A 17,367-nucleotide genomic window follows, 5' to 3' on the forward strand; every position below is an offset into this window, starting at 1 on the left:
AATCACGTATGATTGATGTGCAGTGATTGTTGAATGGGATGTTGTCCTATATAACGGATGTTGTGGTTGTTCTTCATGTGCAAAAAAAAAACAGAGCAAGTCATTCCGCCGAGCTTCACCAAGCCACTGTCAGACATGCAGGAGATACTGGGCTCCTTTGTTCAGATCTGTTGTAAGATAAGTGGCTCTCTGCCCGTGTCCGTGGAGTGGCACAAAGATGGCGGCAGAATCACCAGCGGTGTGAAACACAAGCTCATCCAGCAGGACAACTCCGTGTCCGTGGAGATGGAGCAGCTGGAGCGCTCGGACGCGGGCGCATACACCTGCAAACTGAGCAACAAGGCGGGAAGCTGTGAATGCAGCGCGTCGCTCGGGGTGAAAGGTTAGAGCGGAACTCTGTAAAGTGTCACCGGTCAATATTTCACCCCCACACCCTCCCTCCCCCCCCCCATCAGGTGCTGCGTGAAAGGTGAGTCGCTTAATGTAATCTTTAACCTCCATCTTGTCCACTCCAGAGCCGCCCAGCTTCGTGGTGCAGCCCCAGTCGCAGGCCGCGCTGCCCGACTCCACCGTGCGACTCAAAGGCACGTTCAAAGGAACGGCTCCGTTCGCGGTCAAATGGTTCAAGGACGACACGGAGCTCATGAGCGGGCCGGCGTGTTTCGCGGGACTGGAGGGCCAGTCCTGCTTCTTGGACCTCTACGCTGTGGGCGCGGCCCACGGCGGGGTGTACTCTTGTCAAGTGAGCAACGCCGCCGGCTCTGCGCGCGCCAGCGCAGACTTGACGGTCAAAGGTCCGACTTTTAATCATCTTACCTTCAACCACGTCGAAAACACTCTTTGTCTTGGCTTCACCTTCATCGTCGTCATCCACCTTTCATCTCACTCCCTGGTTTCTAGTCCTAGACGTGCGTGCAAGGTGTTCCTCCACTCCTTCCCCCCACAAACCCCCTTTAATCTCTTTCTGTGTTCCTTACATCCATGTTGCCTGCTGCTAACAAAGTGTCTTCAGCTCATCTCCTCAGCTCTACTAGCCCCACCCTCTCTTACCAGCCCTGCCCTCTCTCCCTAGCCCCGCCCTCTCTCCCCTTGTGTCGTTTAATATTTACTAAACGGCCACCTCTCTACGGCTCTTCCTAATACGTTTCAACATTTCACACTTTCCAGAACGCCCCGTGTTTGTCCTGAAACTGCCCGCCACTAAGTCTGTGAAACGGGGCGAGCCGGTTCGCCTGGAGTGCAAAGTCCAAGGCACGGCTCCTCTCACAATGACCTGGTACAAAAGCGACACCAAGGTCACGGACGGCGGCGGCTACAGGACGTCGTTCGTTGACTCTGTCGCGGTCCTGGAAGTGCTGAGCGCCAGCTTTGATCACGACGGAGTTTACACCTGCGAAGCTCAAAACGAGGCTGGCAGCGTCAGCTGCAGCGCCACTCTTACCGTTAAAGGTAGCTCACCCTTTCTCTCCTCTCTCTCTCTATCTCTCTCTCTCTCTGATGCGTTGGCCCACTCAGCTTTGGGCGCCAGCGTACCATTGAGACCTTTTTGTTTGAGAGAGAGACGGAGGCGAACGACAACATTGGTACATTTCAAATACGGTCTCACCCTGTCCTTTGTTGCCTCTAAACCGTTTTCCGATTTTCCTTGTAGACCCTCCGTCTTTCGCCAAAGTGCCCCAGCCGGTCGAAGGGCTGAAGGGCAAGGATGTGAGTCTGTACTGCGAGGTGAACGGTACGGCTCCGTTCCAGGTAACCTGGTTCAAAGACAGGAAGCCTCTGATGGAGAGCAGGAAGTATAAGATGGCGGCCGAGGGCAGCTCGGCCACGCTGCATATCGCTGGACTAGAGCCCTCGGACGCCGCCGAGTACGAGTGCAAAGTGTCAAACAGTGTAGGAAGTGAGACCTGCCAGGCGTCAGTTAAACTCAGAGGTCAGTGGAAAGTAGAAAGTAGCAAGTGTTTTCAAAACGTTCGATTTATCCACCCTCGACCCACGGACTGTCGCCTTTGCTGACGCTGCCTCTATGCATTGTTTTCTCCTCAGAACCTCCGTCATTCGTGAAGAAACTGTCCAGCGTGACAGTGACGTTGGGGGAGGAGGTGACCCTTGTCGCTACGGTAAAAGGCTCAGAGCCCGTTACCGTGTGCTGGGTTCAGGACAAGGATCACATCCTCAGGGACGGTGACAACAGGAAGATCACCTTTGGTCACGGCCAGGTCGCTCTTACAGTGTTTAAGGCCGATCTCGCCGCGGCAGGGAAATACACCTGCCAGCTCAAAAACGATGCTGGCAATGTGGAATGTTTTGCTATCTTGAATGTTATAGGTTTGTAACCAAATCTAATAATTGTGTCTCTCTGTCTTCTCTCTCTTCTCTTGCAGTTATATAATAATAATATAATTATTATTATATATATATTATAATTAATATAATATAATTCGTCTCACAGGTTTCTTTAGTTTTTTTTACACGCTCTCTCTCTGCTCTGTTCTCTTGATTTTCAGAACCTGCTAAGATAGTGGATAAACCCGACGCGTTGAGTGTGACTGCAGGCGATATCGCCGCCCTAGAGGTGAAAGTGGGCGGATCACCCGAGCTCATACCTAAGTGGTTCAAGGACGGTGTTGAGCTGGCCACGGGTATGAAATACAAAATCTCCTTCTCAAAGATGATCTCCAGCCTCAAGGTGCTCTCCACGGAGAGGCTGGACACGGGAGAGTACACGTTTGAGGTTAAAAACGAGATTGGCAGGGACCTGAGTAAGATAAACCTCGTAGTCCTAGGTTGGTGTTCCAAGCTCCTAATGATGACAAGTATAACAAATGTTTGTGTCTGTGTGGTGTTGTTGCCTTGATGCCCTCGTTTGTAACCCGTTTCCCTCCCACACACAGATAAACTCATACCTCCCACGTTCTCGAGGCAGTTGAAGGATTGTAATGCCGTTGTGGGCATGGCCGGGGAAATGGAATGCAAAGTGTCCGGCACGGCTCCGTTCACCATCTCGTGGTTCCACGACGGGGCGGAGGTGCAGAGCGGGCCGAGTTGCGAGGTTGCATTCAGTGACAACAGCTGCACACTGAAGGTGTCCACTCTTAAGTTGTCAGACTCTGGAGTGTATAAGTGCAGGGCCGTCAACCAGGCTGGATCCAGTGAAACCAGTGGCTCTTTCATTGTGAAAGGTCAGTAAGTAACAGTAACAGATCAACATGTTGTTGCTTTTGGGTCCTTGTGTTGTTTCTGTTACCGTCGTCGTTGTTGTTGCTGCTATTCTTGTTGCGAGGCAGTACGTGAAGTTGTAATTGAGTTGTCATTAAATTGGTCACTTCATTGTCAGTTGCTCTGCTTGCGTCTGAAAGCCCCCTTACTTTGTCTTTGCAAACAGAGCCCGCGTCTTTCGTGGTGCAGCCACAGCCTGTGGAAGCTATGCCAGGCAGTAATGTGACATTTTGGGCTCTGGTGAAAGGCAGTGCCCCTCTCAAAGTGAAATGGTTCAGAGGAACCAAGGAGATTGTGCCTGGGAGTGGCTGCGACATGGCCCTGAGGGATAACAAAGCCACTCTGGAGCTTTTCAAAGTGGATAAGTCCCACGTTGGCGAATACGCCTGCCAGGTCATTAACGATGCTGGCAAGGAAAGCTGTCAAGTTAACCTGTCTGTCAAAGGTCAGTTTAATAATCTAACAACTTCCCCCAAAATAATAATCTCAAATGTACGTACGTTCTTATATTAACTATCGTTATTAACTAGACTAATGTCTTTGTCACTCAGAGCCGGCATGCTTCGGTAAGAAGCTGAAGGACGTCTCGGTCGAGAAGGGCAAACCCCTGACCCTGGAGTGTACGTACTCCGGGAGCCCGCAGATCACGGTGAACTGGTACAAAGACGACCAGCTGCTCTTTGCCTCTTATAAGTACAACATCAGCACCAGCGAGAGCGCCTGCATGCTGGAGTGTCTGAGCACCGACGACAAGGACGCCGCCGGGACGTACTCTTGTGAAGTGTCCAACGAGGCCGGGAAGGACCGCTGCCACGCCACGGTGGCCATCCTAGGTTGGTTTTACTCTCTTTGTCTGATACATGTAAACACGGTCGCTACGGTGTCCATCCATTTGTCTGATACATGTAACACGGTCGCCACGGTGGCCATCCTAGGTTGGTTTTACTCTTTTTGTCTGATACATGTTAATCTGAGTTCCCAGAAGTTTTATTTTTCGCCACTAGGCGGGCGAGAAAAAAGGAACTTCTGGGAAAAAAGGAACGTATCCCTGTGAGGGAAGTACGTTGCGCTCAGAATCTGAGCGGACACTCCCCTTTCCGGTCTGAAGCACTGTGCAAGTGTGCATACCATGAAAATAGTCCGAAGGGAATCCAATTCCAAATTGAATTGTAGTAGGCCACCACCGCGGTGGCCTACTACAACACCACGGCGTCCATCCATTTGTCTGATACATGTAAACAAGGTCGCTACGGTGTCCATCCATTTGTCTGATACATGTAAACACGGTCGCTATACGGTGTCCATCCTAGGTTGGTGTCCTCCTTTTTGTCTGATACATGTAAACACGCCACGGTGTCCATCCTAGGTTGGTGTCCTCCTTTTGTTGTCTGATGAAATCAGACGTGATCTTTTTGCGTTGTGTTGTTGTTGACTTGTGAAGTACGAACGACCACAGAACCAGGACATTCTCTGCAGTGAGTCGATTTATTCTGACAAACAGACAAAAGAGGCAATCACTGCTGTGCTCTTGAACGTCGTCTTCGACATTAATATTTGCTGTAAATAGAACCGATGCAGTGCAATGAAAATACAGTCTGTATCCTGACCTAACAACTCTGGGGTACATATACATATTAATATAATGCCTAATTGTAAAATGAAAATAATAAAACTAATCCCGCAGAGCAAAATAATCACGACCCGCCACTTTCATAGCAAAGTTGAAAGTTACGTCATTCCCTTTAAAGGCAACCGCCTGAACACCGGGATCACAATCCACATCCCATGCCTGCATGGCAAGTGGAAGCACTATTAAACTGTGTTACATAATGTTCCTGTGTGTTTGTGTGTGCGCTCACGTGTGTGTGTTATTCTGGGTGTTTTGTCTGAACGGTGTGTGTGTGTGATATCTCCTGCCACCGACCGTATAGAACCTCCCTATTTCACGGAGGCCTTGGAGCCCATGGAGGTGACTGCAGGAGACGCAGTGTGCCTCAAGTGCCGAGTGGCCGGCACGCCCGAGCTCAAGGTGTCTTGGTTCAAAGAGGACGGCAAAGTGAGGTCCAGCCCCACCTGTAAGATAGAGTTCTCTAAGGGCGTTGCCATGTTGAAGCTGGCTAAGGCCGGCAAGGCCGACGTTGGAGAGTACACCTGCAAGGCGGAGAACCACATCGGACACGCCTCGTCCACCTGCAGGCTCAGTGTCCAAGGTGAAGCAACACGCTCCGCTCACATCTTAGACCATTATCTGGCAACAACCATCTCTACCAGCTGCTTCACATTAGTGTTTAATGCTCTTTTTTATATATATATATAAAAAACATATTTAACCCATTATCGAGCAGGGACCCCTTTTGGGTGTTTTAAGCATTCTGTTAATCTGTTCTACTTTAGCTATTGAAAAATAGAAGATCTACAAGCTCATAGCTTGTAGATCTGCTATTTTTTTGAAAAATTGTGAAATTGTGGCGCAAATGTTTGAATATATATTCTTTCAGAGCGAACGTTTTTAGCTCAAATCTTTGCTTCTGGGAACATATTTTCAGATGGGGGGCCAAATACATATCTTTTTGGGAGTCCTTGACATGAAATTGTTTGAGAACGACTGACACAGAAACATAGGTTTTTCAGAATATTGTCTATTTTGAAGACTTTGAAGACTCGGCCTCAGGAGTTAAGGACTTATTTTATTTTATTTTATTCGTATTTAACCCCTCCCCCTCCTCCCTCCAGAGGCTAAGACTCCGCCCACCTTCCCTAAGAAGCTGGTGAGCGTGACGCAGAGCGAGGGCAGCGCGGTGCGCCTGGAGTGCCGCGTGGCTGGCTCCGCCCCCATCCAGGTCACATGGGCCAGGGAGGGCGTGGCCCTGAGCGCGGAGGGCGGAGACTTTGTCATGTCTTACGAGGACAACAGCGCGGCGCTGAACATCGCCCACGGGCTGATGAAACACTCGGGAGAGTACAGCTGTACGGCCACCAACAGCGTGGGCAGCGCCTCCTGTAGGGCCAAACTCACACTGCAAGGTCTGTCCTTAAAATATAACGGCGCACATTTCCTCCAATCTTGGTGCTGAGGCCAAACTCTTAAACTAACATATCATGAAGAAAAGCAAGGGCTCGCAACTCACTTTTTTAATGCTCCAAGTATTTATTCACAATTCACAACGATTGTGAATAAATACTTGGAGCATTACAAAGTGAGTTGCGAGCTCTGTCTGGAATTAATGTCAATAAAAAAATCACACCCGCGTGAAGTGAAGTGAAGGGCGCTCTTATCATGGTACATTAATTATCATCATACATCGTCTCATTCCGGGCCAATCAGAATATAGCCAATATAGAATACAACCGAAAATAGCCGATCTACAAGCCGATCGGCTATTTTCAAAATGGCCGAAATGTATAGGGTTGAAGTGGCTAATGTATGTTTTTTAAAATCACCAAAGTAACTAGTAACTAAAGTTTTCAAATAATTGTAGTTTATAGTAAAAGTACAAATTTTGGCTCTGCGATATAGTGGAGTAGAAGTAAAAGTACTGGAGATTGGAAATACTCAAGTAAAGTACAAATACCACAAAATTGTACTAAAAAAAAGTACAGTACTTAACTAATTCATAGCTCAATTGCAGTAGCAATACTTCAGCACCCTTCAACGTAGATTTATTTTTTATTTTTAAGAAAAAAGTAAAAAAAGTTCATGAAAAAGAAGTTAAATAAGTCCTCGGCAGTGATTGAGTTTTTAGTAAAAGTACTTAGTTACTTTCCACCACTGTCGTTTAGATTACCTAGGATATAATCTATATTCAATCTCTCTTAACGGTGAATTTCAGACCCCAACCTTTCTGACTCGCCTAATAAACTGTTCTCTATATTCCCCCCCCACCATCCCAACAACAACAACTCTTTGTCTTTAAAAAAAACCCGGAAACGGATCCGTGTTTCCGCCCGGCAGAGCCCCGCTACGCGCCGCTCTTCGACAGGAAGCCGTCGCCACGGGAAGTGACGGTGGGCGACGGCGTGGAGCTGGCCTGCCACGTGACGGGCTCCGCCCCCATCAAGGTCACGTGGTCCAAGGACCACAAGGACATCCGCCACGGCGGCAACTACAAGATGGCGTGCGGCGCCGACGGCCACGCCCGCCTGAGCGTGGCCAAGGTGGAGCGCGGCGACACGGGCGCGTACTTCTGCCACGCCTCCAACGACATGGGCAAGGACTCTTGTTCCGCCGACGTGACCGTCAAAGGTATCGTCAGCAGCGCCACCCAGTGGGGGCTTTCAACCCCTTTTCTTTTCTTTTTTTTAAATATTTTTTTTATCCCACAATTTTTGTAACCCATTTTTCACCCGTGTCAATCATCTAATGTGATCCTGGGCTCTACACACCCTCCGCCAACCTGGGGAGAGCAACGGACTTAACTCATGCTTCCTTCATGCTTGAGTGTCCAAGTTGCTCCTTTACACCTGACAGGGGGGAGTTTCCTTTTCATGTCATTGTCAAGGCCCGTCACTTTTTTCTTTTGCCATTTTTTGAGCCAACGGACCAGGCTTGTAGATCTTGCTATTTTCGGGAAATCGCGATATCTACCGATATTGACATCAGACTTCGGTGCTCTATTTGATGATATTTTTAGCCTCTCAGACCCATCTGAGCCACAGACCTGCACTGTTCCATGAGATTTAGCCTCTTTCTCAGACCCAAACACTACGTTATTTTGTCGTCTTTGGATAAGACTTTGTCCACAATTCCATGCTGTGTTGATGTTGGTACCATTAGGACAGATATCAGGCAAACGTCGATCAAAAAAAAGAATCAACAATTCTTAACGATATCAATTCTTCTACTACATTCTCTAGTTGTGTAGTTCTTCTTGTAATGCAGGTGTTTGACAATAATGTAACTCTTTAGAGAGAACTCTTTTTTTTAATCAATTTTCTTACAAATATATTTTTTCTTCTCTTTTTTACGATTCGATTCAAATCGCGATTTAATCACGATTTAAATTGTCACGAGTTTGAATCGATTTGAATCAATTCACGATATATACCGTATCGTTGCAGTACAAGTCTACCTCACACCTGTTAGTGCGTTCTTATTTCCTGATTTATTAGGCCTACTGAATGTACTGATGCACATATATTAGTTCAAACAACTTAAAGGTAGTATTTTTTTTTACTTAACACTTTCTCCAACTTGTTGACCCTTTTTCCTTTTTGAAAGCTTCCCCGGAAAACACTGACTGAATCGGCAGCCTATACCGTCAACACAAACCTTGAATATTGTCCAAAAAAACGATAATATCCTTTTGGATAATCGGTTTTCGATACCATTTCTTTTAGACAGTATCACACTGCCGACACCGACGCCGACGAGCGATGTAATCACCGTGTCTCTTAACACGCTTGTCCTCTCGTTTTCCCAGAGCGTAAGAACCCCCCCTCGTTCACCAAAAAGCCCTCGGAGCACATGGAGGACACGGAGGGTAAGCTGGTTAAGATGGAGGGCCGCGTGGCCGGCTCCCAGCCCATTAACGTCACGTGGTACAAGGGCAGCGCGGAGATCCGCAGCTCGGACAAATACGACGTGAGCTTCAAGAGCAACGTGGCCGTGCTGTGCATCAAGGGCAGCCAGGTGTCCGACAGCGGCAGCTACACCTGCCTGGCCACCAACGAGGCCGGGAAGGTGTCCTGTGACATCACTGTGGGAGTCACAGGTAGGTGGAGTCGGTGCACTATAGGACCACCACATGAACCCTGATGTGTTATACCTCTTCAGTTGGACTGGGGACCCCCTCCCTCCCTCTAACCTCAGGGCCCCCCCGGGGACCCCCTCCCTCCCTCTTCCCTCCCCCCCCTGGGGACCCCCTCCCTCTTCTCTTTACACCTAATCTCTTTGCCGAAAATAGACGTTTTGTGGATCTCAAACTTGCAGATCTGCTGTATTTAGCTCCATCTTTCGTCTTTTCTGACGTGGCCAGATTAGGGACACTGGGGTTCACGTGGTTAATATGCATGAGTTAGTGGCAACAATCGGCTTCAAATGAGCTTCATTCTCTTTAGAACAAAACTGTGATTCTTGATTCTTAAATCTTGGTTCTTCTTTACTCTCTTGCTGATTATCGTGATTCTTGATTTCATGAAGTGCTGAAATGCAGCACACATCAGTGAGAATGTCCTTAGGCGGCGGTGGCTCAGGGGTAGAGTGGCCGGATGGTAACCGCAAGGTTGCCAGTTCAAACCCCCAGGCTCCCCCAGAGTTAGTGTCGAAGTGTCCTTGAGCAAGACACTGAACCCCTAATTGCTCCTGATGTGCAAGTTGGTGCCTTGCATGGTTTCCGCCGCCATCGGTGTATATGAATGTGTGTGTGAATGGGTGAATGTAATGCACAATCTATGTAAAGCGCCTTGGATAAAGACGCTATATAAATGCACCATTTTAAACATTGTCTTTTCTTTTGCATTGATAACAATAACATTAATATTGGTGTTCATTTATATAATGAAAAATGGGAAATATTGACGTCAGACTTCGGTGCTCTATTTGATGACATTTAGCCTCTCAGACCCATCTGAGCCACGGACCACCATTTGATGACATTCAGCCTCTCAGACCCAAAAGAATATTCTATTGTCGTTGGATTACATTTTGTCCACAATTCCATGCTGTATAAGGCACACATTGATCAAAATAACAATTATTCTATGCTCTCTAATTGTGTAGACGACTTGTTGTAAATTATATCTTCATATAACTCACTAATAATCATGATAAAATGCCACAATTATTTATATATATTTATATTTGTATTATTGTGAGAACGATGGCTTCCATTATCGTATTGTAACTTTTCAGGACTAGATTGCCTGCAGTTTCTATTAGCTTGGATTCCCCATCAATGATGCGACTGGTGGACTGGTTTCTGAACTGCCCCCAGCCCTCCTATGAGACACAGACTGGTTTCTGAACTGCCCCCAGCCCTCCTATGAGACACAGATTGGTTTCTGAACTGCCCACAGCCCTCCTATGAGACACAGACTGGTTTCTGAACTGCCCACAGCCCTTCTATGAGACACAGACAGAGTAGAAAGAAATTGTGCCATTTAATCATGATTATTAGTGAGGACCTATTATATGAAGATAGGTTGAAAAGTGGTGACAACACAAATTTTTACTATTGAGAGCGTAAACGTTTTCACCCGAAGAGGGTTCAAGGTCTTTATTAATGTCCCAGAAGGGCAATTAGGTTTACAGCAAGAGCAGTGGTTTAAAACATACAAACAATACAGGACAACAACAGACATGAGACACCATAGCATAAACGGAGGTCTGGGCGCATCTAGTGCAGGTATAGAATCATAAAATATAGAAGATAAAAAAGAAGAAGAAAGGCTACATTCAGAAAAAGTTCTAGGCTATAAGGAGGGACGTCCTCTCTATAACCACCACCGTCCCCCTTTGTCCTATGTCCTCTCTATAACCACTATACCGTCCCCCGTATCCAGAAGTGAAGAAGCCTCCGGTGTTCGACGTGCCCCTCAAGGCGGCAACGGTGGACGAGGGAGACAAGCTGAGCCTGCGGTGCCACGTGGTCGGCTCCGAGCCTCTGAAGGTGCTGTGGATGAAGGACCGCAAGGACCTGGCGTCCGCCGGCAACACCAGGATCAGCTTCTCGGACGGCACGGCCTGTCTGGAGCTCAGCCAGGCGTCCAAGCACGACGCCGGGGACTACCTCTGCAAGGCCTCCAACGAGGCCGGCAGTGACTTCTGCAAGGCCAAGGTCGCCGTGAAAGGTACTGCATTTATAACTCCCATTTCATTTTATATGGTTATAGTGTGGTTATATTAGAAAACAGAAGAAGAAATTATTATTATAACTAAAGCTAGCAAAATAAGGATTTATCGTGTACATAGTATTGTGCACAGTGTACCAGTTGCTCAGTCACGGGTTCGATATCCGGGCACCGACAACTTGGCGTATGAGTAGCACGGTAGCATGTGGTTCACACATGGTGATGGTAGGTGTAGCGCTCCACCTCAGCAGTCCATGTGTGTGCCGCCTGTGTGCGACGTGATGAACTGTTTTTTTTAGGATGCGAGGCACATACAGGCGGGTACAGTAGGGTGTACAGTAGGGTGTACATTAGGGTGTAATGCTGTGCATGTTGTGTTTGCAGAGAAAGCAGGCGTGGCACCCAAGGAGGCACCCAAGGAGGCCCCGGCCGCGGCTCCTGTCAAGAAAACAGACGGCCTGTTCTTCATCGAGGAGCCCAAAACAGCCACGGTCCCCGAGAGTGAGTTCCCCTGCCTGCTGTTACATGTTAGACATGATGAAAGCCAAGGGCCTCATGACAGCAAATGCAACGTTTTAAACCCATTTAGTCCTGAGGACGATTCTACAAAATGCCTTCTAAATCATGACAGGTTTCCGGAAAACCTCATGTTTCTATATCAGTGATGATTTTCATGTCAAGTTCCCCCAACAATATTATGTAATTGGCCGCCGACCCCCATCTGAAAATATCTTGTATCTCGCCACATTCAAAAAATAATAATAATCAAAAATAGCAGATCTACAAGCTCGTAGCACGGCACTCGGTGCTGCGCTATGAGCTTGTAGATCCTAGCATAGAATCCTATAGCATACTGTAAGTCTATGTAGGAGAGCCGCCATTGGACTGAAGCCCCCATGAAGTGAACACAGTTTGGGTAACTCTGTCCATATCCAAGGCTCTGATCTAATACACGCGTTTTTTTTGTTCCACAGAGGGCGTGGCCACGTTCATCGCCAAGGTGGGCGGTGAGCCCATCCCCAGCGTGAAGTGGATGAAGGGCAAGTGGAGGCAGATCACCCACGGCGGGCGCATCTCCATGGAGCAGCGGGGCCCGGAGGCCAAGCTGGAGATCAGGGAGGTCACCAAGTCGGACTCGGGACAGTACCGCTGCGTGGCCTCCAACAAGCACGGCGAGATCGAGTGCAGCACGGACATGCACGTGGAGGAGAAGAGAGACGGGGCGGCGCTGGAGGGAGACCTCAGGGCCAAGCTGAAGAAGTGAGTGTGTGTGTGTGTTTTTGTTGGCCACTAGAGGGTGACAGAGGTGTTTGTTGAGACTTCTGTCTCTGAATGAGAGATTCTCAATAGTTTTAACTTTCTATAATTATAAAACTGTAGTTTCCAAACGATTCACTCTGATTAACCAAATACATCATTATTTTGATATGTTTTCATAGGACATGAAAAAACACAAACTAAAAAACCAATTTTGTCTTTGAATAAGCCTAGACTAGATTGACATATGTACATGTCTCACATCGACAACAATGGAATACAGTAATGTCCATGTAATGTACTGAGTGACACTACTATGTGTCTGAATGAGGAAACCTTATTTATTTTAGCTTTTAGTCAAAATAAGAAATAATCTTGCATTAATATTGCATAATATGGTTGCCCATGCCTTTTGGTGCACGGGCAGGGCATCAACATTATAACTGTATCATGATATTACACTAGATATAGTTAGAATATTATACTATTCTGGTCGATATGGCATCTACTTGTAGATCTGATATTTTCAGCAAGTGTAAAAACAGTCATTACAACGGCATCAAGGCCCACCAAAATACATTTTAGTCGACTAAATCACCTGTAGATTTTGTCGACTAAAATCGTATGATATTTAGTCGACTAAAACTAGACTCACACTAAGACATTTCAGACTAAAATGTGACTAAAACTAAATGAAAACATTTGAAGAGTCTATGACTAAAATTGAAATAGAAATCTGCTGCCAAAAACAACACTGCTCTGTGTCCCCTATCTAAAACATTGATCCCACGTCCTCTAACGTCCTCTATCTGTGGTCTGTCCTCAGGACTCCGTCCAAGCAGAAGAGTCCAGAGGAGGATAAGGACATGGACATTGTGGAGTTGTTGAGGAACGTTGACCCCAAAGAGTACGAGAAGTACGCCCGCATGTACGGCATCACCGACTACAGGGGCCTGCTGCAGGCCATCGAGTTTCTGAAGAAAGAGAAGGCCGAAGAAAGTGGAAGACCGGTAAGCACCGTCCATTTAATATCCAGGCATTCTGCAGATGCTCGTCTCTAAAAGGAACTTAACTTCTTAATTCACCTTTAGCAAAGCCCCGCCCGCCCTCTACCACTTAGACACTCCCACTTGGACACTTTCCAGCCGGGCTCATTCATTCCAATGTAAATATCATGGATTTTACACATTAAATACTGTTTTTGTGTGTTTCCAGGATGTGGAACGTGCAGACAGAGAGTCAGACGAGGACATGGCCAGACTAGTGGCTGACCTCCAGAAGAGGATGGAACGCACCGAGGTCAGTTACACTGTCCATTTATTTACATACTCTTTCAGTTTTTCAGAAAATTACATTACAAAGACCTACAAAAAGGAGAAAAAGTTACATTTATGTGGTAACACCTACTGAGAAAAAACTACTTTCTGGCCTTGACAGCCATACATCCAAACAGAAAAGTCCTATTTGATCGATAAATACATTAAACTCACAAACATTGCAGATGTACAGAAAGCTTGAATTGTATACAATGATAGTGTCGTCTATGAATCCATCTATGAAATCTTTGAAAAAGTTTAATGTGCAACACAGGTTTATATAATATGTAGTGGGGGGGGGGGGGGGGGGGGGGGGGTGTGGTGAAGTGTCAGAGTTTGGAAGCGCTTGTTTTCAACAGCGCAACGTCCTGTTGCCTCCTGCATTATGTGACATTTAGAAACAGGAGGTACGCAGGACCGTTGAGCGATTTCCAACGAGCGCTTCCAAACCTCCAATGCTCCAATGTAATGCTGCTCAACATTTTGCCACTCGGTCTAAATGAGGGGGCGCGTGTCTCGGTGAGGAAGTGATTCATGTGCAGCATCTCTATTCAAACCAAATGGGGATAATAATCATTATTTGTCTGTCCGTTTGTTTGTTTGTTTGCAGCCCGTCACGGTGGTGAAGGACATCTCGGACCAGTCCGCCTTCACCAACAAGGAGGCGGTGTTTGAGTGCGAGGTGAAGATCAACTACCCGGAGATCACCCTGTCCTGGTACAAGGGCACCCAGAAGCTGGACACGGGCGACAAGTACGCCATCAGCATCGTGGGCGACCGCCACCTGCTGAAGATCAAGGACTGCCAGGCCAAGGACCAGGGCAACTACCGCGTGGTGTGCGGACCGCACATCTCCAGCGCCAAGCTGGCTGTGACGGGTCAGTGTCTATAGCCCATTTAGACCTGAGGACGATTCTACAAATGCCTTCTAAATCCTGACGGCTTTCTTGAAAAATCCAATGTTTCTATGTCAGTCGTTCTCATACATTTTCATAGCAAGGACCCCCAGAAATATATCTGAAAATACATGTAGGCTATGTAGTTCCAGGGACCACCCCCAGAAGCAAAGATTTGAGTTCAAAACGTTCGCTCTGAAAGAATATATATTCAAAGATTTGCACTATATTTTCACGATTAAAAAAAAGATAGCAGATCTACAAGCTCATACCATAGCACTGAGTGCCCGCTATGAGCTAACTCATTTTGGATAAAAAAAAATAAAAAAAACAGTTTTTCTCCTCTGGTGAAAATATGGAGGCTGCACAATGGCAGCCACTCAGCCAACAAGTCACATATTTTGAATGTATCAATATTTATTTTTATTTATTTATACATTTATTTAAAGCTGCTATAAGCAATAATATGTCAACATTTTAATGACCTTTTGCTTTTGCTTGTTGTCTTTTCAGAAATGGAGGTGGAGCGCCACCTGCAGGACACACAGGGTAAGGAGGGCCAGACGTCCACATTGTCTTGTCAGTTGTCCGTGCCCGACGCTCAGAGTCAGTGGTTCAAGGACGGCCGGCGCCTGGAGATGAAGGGCAGGTTCTCGTCCGAGGTCAAGCACAAGGTGCACAGGCTGCTCATTAGAGACGTGAAGCCGGAAGACCAGGGAACGTACAGCTGTCGCTACGAGAACCTCACGTCCTCCGCAGACCTCTGGGTGGAAGGTTTGTGTGGGGGTCGTCTTTACACCCATCTTTACGCCCCGTTGTTACGCCCCGTTAACCTCTGGGTGGAAGGTTGTCTGTCTTTACACTCGTTGTTACGCCCTCGTTAACATCTGAGTGGAAGGTCCGTGTTCTACTAACCTCTGGGTCGTCTTGTTGTTGCCAAAGCCCTTCTTCTTCTAATGGAGTACTTGTATTGGCGTTCTTAATTCTTCGCCTGCTGCTTCCTTACGTCCTGTCGGTTTGTGGAGCTGTCTTCCTGTTGTTTTAGCCATAACTCTTTCAATGCCTCTCCGCAAAGTTTCAAACCATCCTCATCCTCATCATCATCATCCTCACCATCCTCATCATCATCCTCATCATCATCCTCATCATCCTCATGCTGTTTGTCCATCTTGACATTAACCCCTCGTCAACTGAAACCCCAAACCATTCCTAATCATCATCAACATATTGCATTCTAACGCCGTCGCCCGTTGACATCAAGGTTATTATACTTACTTAAAAAATATATTTAATATTTTTAGTTTTATTTCACTGTAAAGCTTAGTTGTGTTTAGTACATGTAGTACTCAGGAACAAGATACAAAAAAAAACATATTTAAAGAAATGCGTTCACAGTTAAAAGTGGCACAGCAACATAAAACAAACAAAAAAATTGAATAAATATTTCATATCCCAAAATACCAAACTTTAAACTGACAAATATTAAAACTTTTAATTTCCTGACTTTAGTTGGTTAGTAGTTGGTTAGTAGTAAATACACAATTTACATTTTTTAATGAATACAAAGTAAGTGTGTCCAATCTGTATGGTAGAGTATGTGAATACAATATAACTTATACAATCCTTATGGTATAGTATGTAAATACAATATAACGTATACAATCCTTATGGTAGAGTATGTTAACCCTGTAACACCCAATAACATATTTTAATTAATTAATTAATTAATTAATAATGATATTATTTGTTATGGACTCACATTTTAACCTATGACCTTTAACCCTGATAAAAGTAAGTAAAATAACTAATGTTTTTTTTGTGATCATTAGAATGTGTAGAACATGTTTTATTAATTATTGTGAAAGATATCCACCAAATGCAAATTATTAATTTATATATTATTATATATATATATATATATATTATTATATATAATATATATATTATATATTATAAATATTATTTTAATAATTATTATAAATATAAATAAAATGTGCAAAAATAAATAAATATATTGTTTTACATAATTTCCTCTGATAAGTCCTAGTAGTAAAAAGTTGTAGTAAGGTTGAAATCTATCTGAAATCTGAAAGTAGAAATTAATCTGATTACCGGTTTTAACTCAAATCTATGCTTCTGGGGGGTCCCTGGAACTACATATTTTCTGAAGGGGGTCGGTGGCCAATTACAGATAATTCTGGGACTCCTTGACCTGAAATAGTTTGAGTACCACTGACTTAGAAACATAGGTATTTCATAAAACTGTAGAATCGTCCTCAGGTCTAAATGGGTTAATACAATATAACTTATAATTATGTTTCCCTGCTCTTCTATTGAGATATTTGCATGGTGTCAAAGATCAAGGATCTGACATCAGGTCATGATTCAATTCATCCCCTGAGCGAGCAGGCCGGCTCTATTAGCTCAGCGGTTAAAAAAATGTCAGTGCAGGAAATACCGGGTTCAAATCCAGGGTGGAAGAGTATACAGTTTAAAAATGCTGCTTTAACCAAAATAGTTTTTGTTACTTATTTCGTTTAGTTTTTAGTTGCCTATAATAACCTTGATTTTCACGCGATGTTTTACCAAAATTAAAAAAATAAACCATTCGGGGAGAGAGAGAGAGGGTAGCGGGACGGACCACGGCAACCAACCATTATTGTCTCGTCTGTTTTCCTAATAGCCGAACAAATTCATTTCACCAAACGCATCCACAACATCGAGGTGAGCGAGCAGCAGTCGGCCACCTTCGAGTGCGAGGTGTCCTTCGACAACGCCATCGTGTCCTGGTACAAGGACACCTGGGAGCTGAGGGACAGCCCCAAGTACACCTTCACCTCCGAGGGCCGCAGGCACTTCATGGTCATACGCAACGTGTCCACCGATGACGAAGG

At 45.8% G+C, this 17,367-nt stretch overlaps 1 protein-coding gene across 1 annotated transcript in view; it reads left to right on the top strand.

The window, feature by feature from the left end:
• Nucleotides 1-17,367, top strand: part of ttn.2 (titin, tandem duplicate 2) — a 251,946-nt gene that overhangs the window by 75,166 nt on the left and 159,413 nt on the right. Inside the window, exons 37-55 of the mRNA XM_080785291.1 lie at nucleotides 1,168-1,449; nucleotides 1,652-1,930; nucleotides 2,044-2,325; nucleotides 2,505-2,783; nucleotides 2,892-3,179; nucleotides 3,383-3,661; nucleotides 3,768-4,049; nucleotides 5,148-5,426; nucleotides 5,950-6,240; nucleotides 7,169-7,459; nucleotides 8,637-8,927; nucleotides 10,717-11,004; nucleotides 11,389-11,505; nucleotides 11,979-12,264; nucleotides 13,088-13,271; nucleotides 13,477-13,560; nucleotides 14,188-14,455; nucleotides 14,987-15,247; nucleotides 17,157-17,366. Coding sequence (XP_080641417.1) covers nucleotides 1,168-1,449; nucleotides 1,652-1,930; nucleotides 2,044-2,325; nucleotides 2,505-2,783; nucleotides 2,892-3,179; nucleotides 3,383-3,661; nucleotides 3,768-4,049; nucleotides 5,148-5,426; nucleotides 5,950-6,240; nucleotides 7,169-7,459; nucleotides 8,637-8,927; nucleotides 10,717-11,004; nucleotides 11,389-11,505; nucleotides 11,979-12,264; nucleotides 13,088-13,271; nucleotides 13,477-13,560; nucleotides 14,188-14,455; nucleotides 14,987-15,247; nucleotides 17,157-17,366 — 4,821 coding nt within the window. The remainder of the gene's footprint in view (nucleotides 1-1,167; nucleotides 1,450-1,651; nucleotides 1,931-2,043; nucleotides 2,326-2,504; nucleotides 2,784-2,891; nucleotides 3,180-3,382; nucleotides 3,662-3,767; nucleotides 4,050-5,147; nucleotides 5,427-5,949; nucleotides 6,241-7,168; nucleotides 7,460-8,636; nucleotides 8,928-10,716; nucleotides 11,005-11,388; nucleotides 11,506-11,978; nucleotides 12,265-13,087; nucleotides 13,272-13,476; nucleotides 13,561-14,187; nucleotides 14,456-14,986; nucleotides 15,248-17,156; nucleotide 17,367) is intronic.

Source organism: Protomyctophum bolini, assembly GCF_963924005.1.
Source record: "Protomyctophum bolini genome assembly, chromosome: 16".
NCBI lineage: Eukaryota > Metazoa > Chordata > Actinopteri > Myctophiformes > Myctophidae > Protomyctophum > Protomyctophum bolini.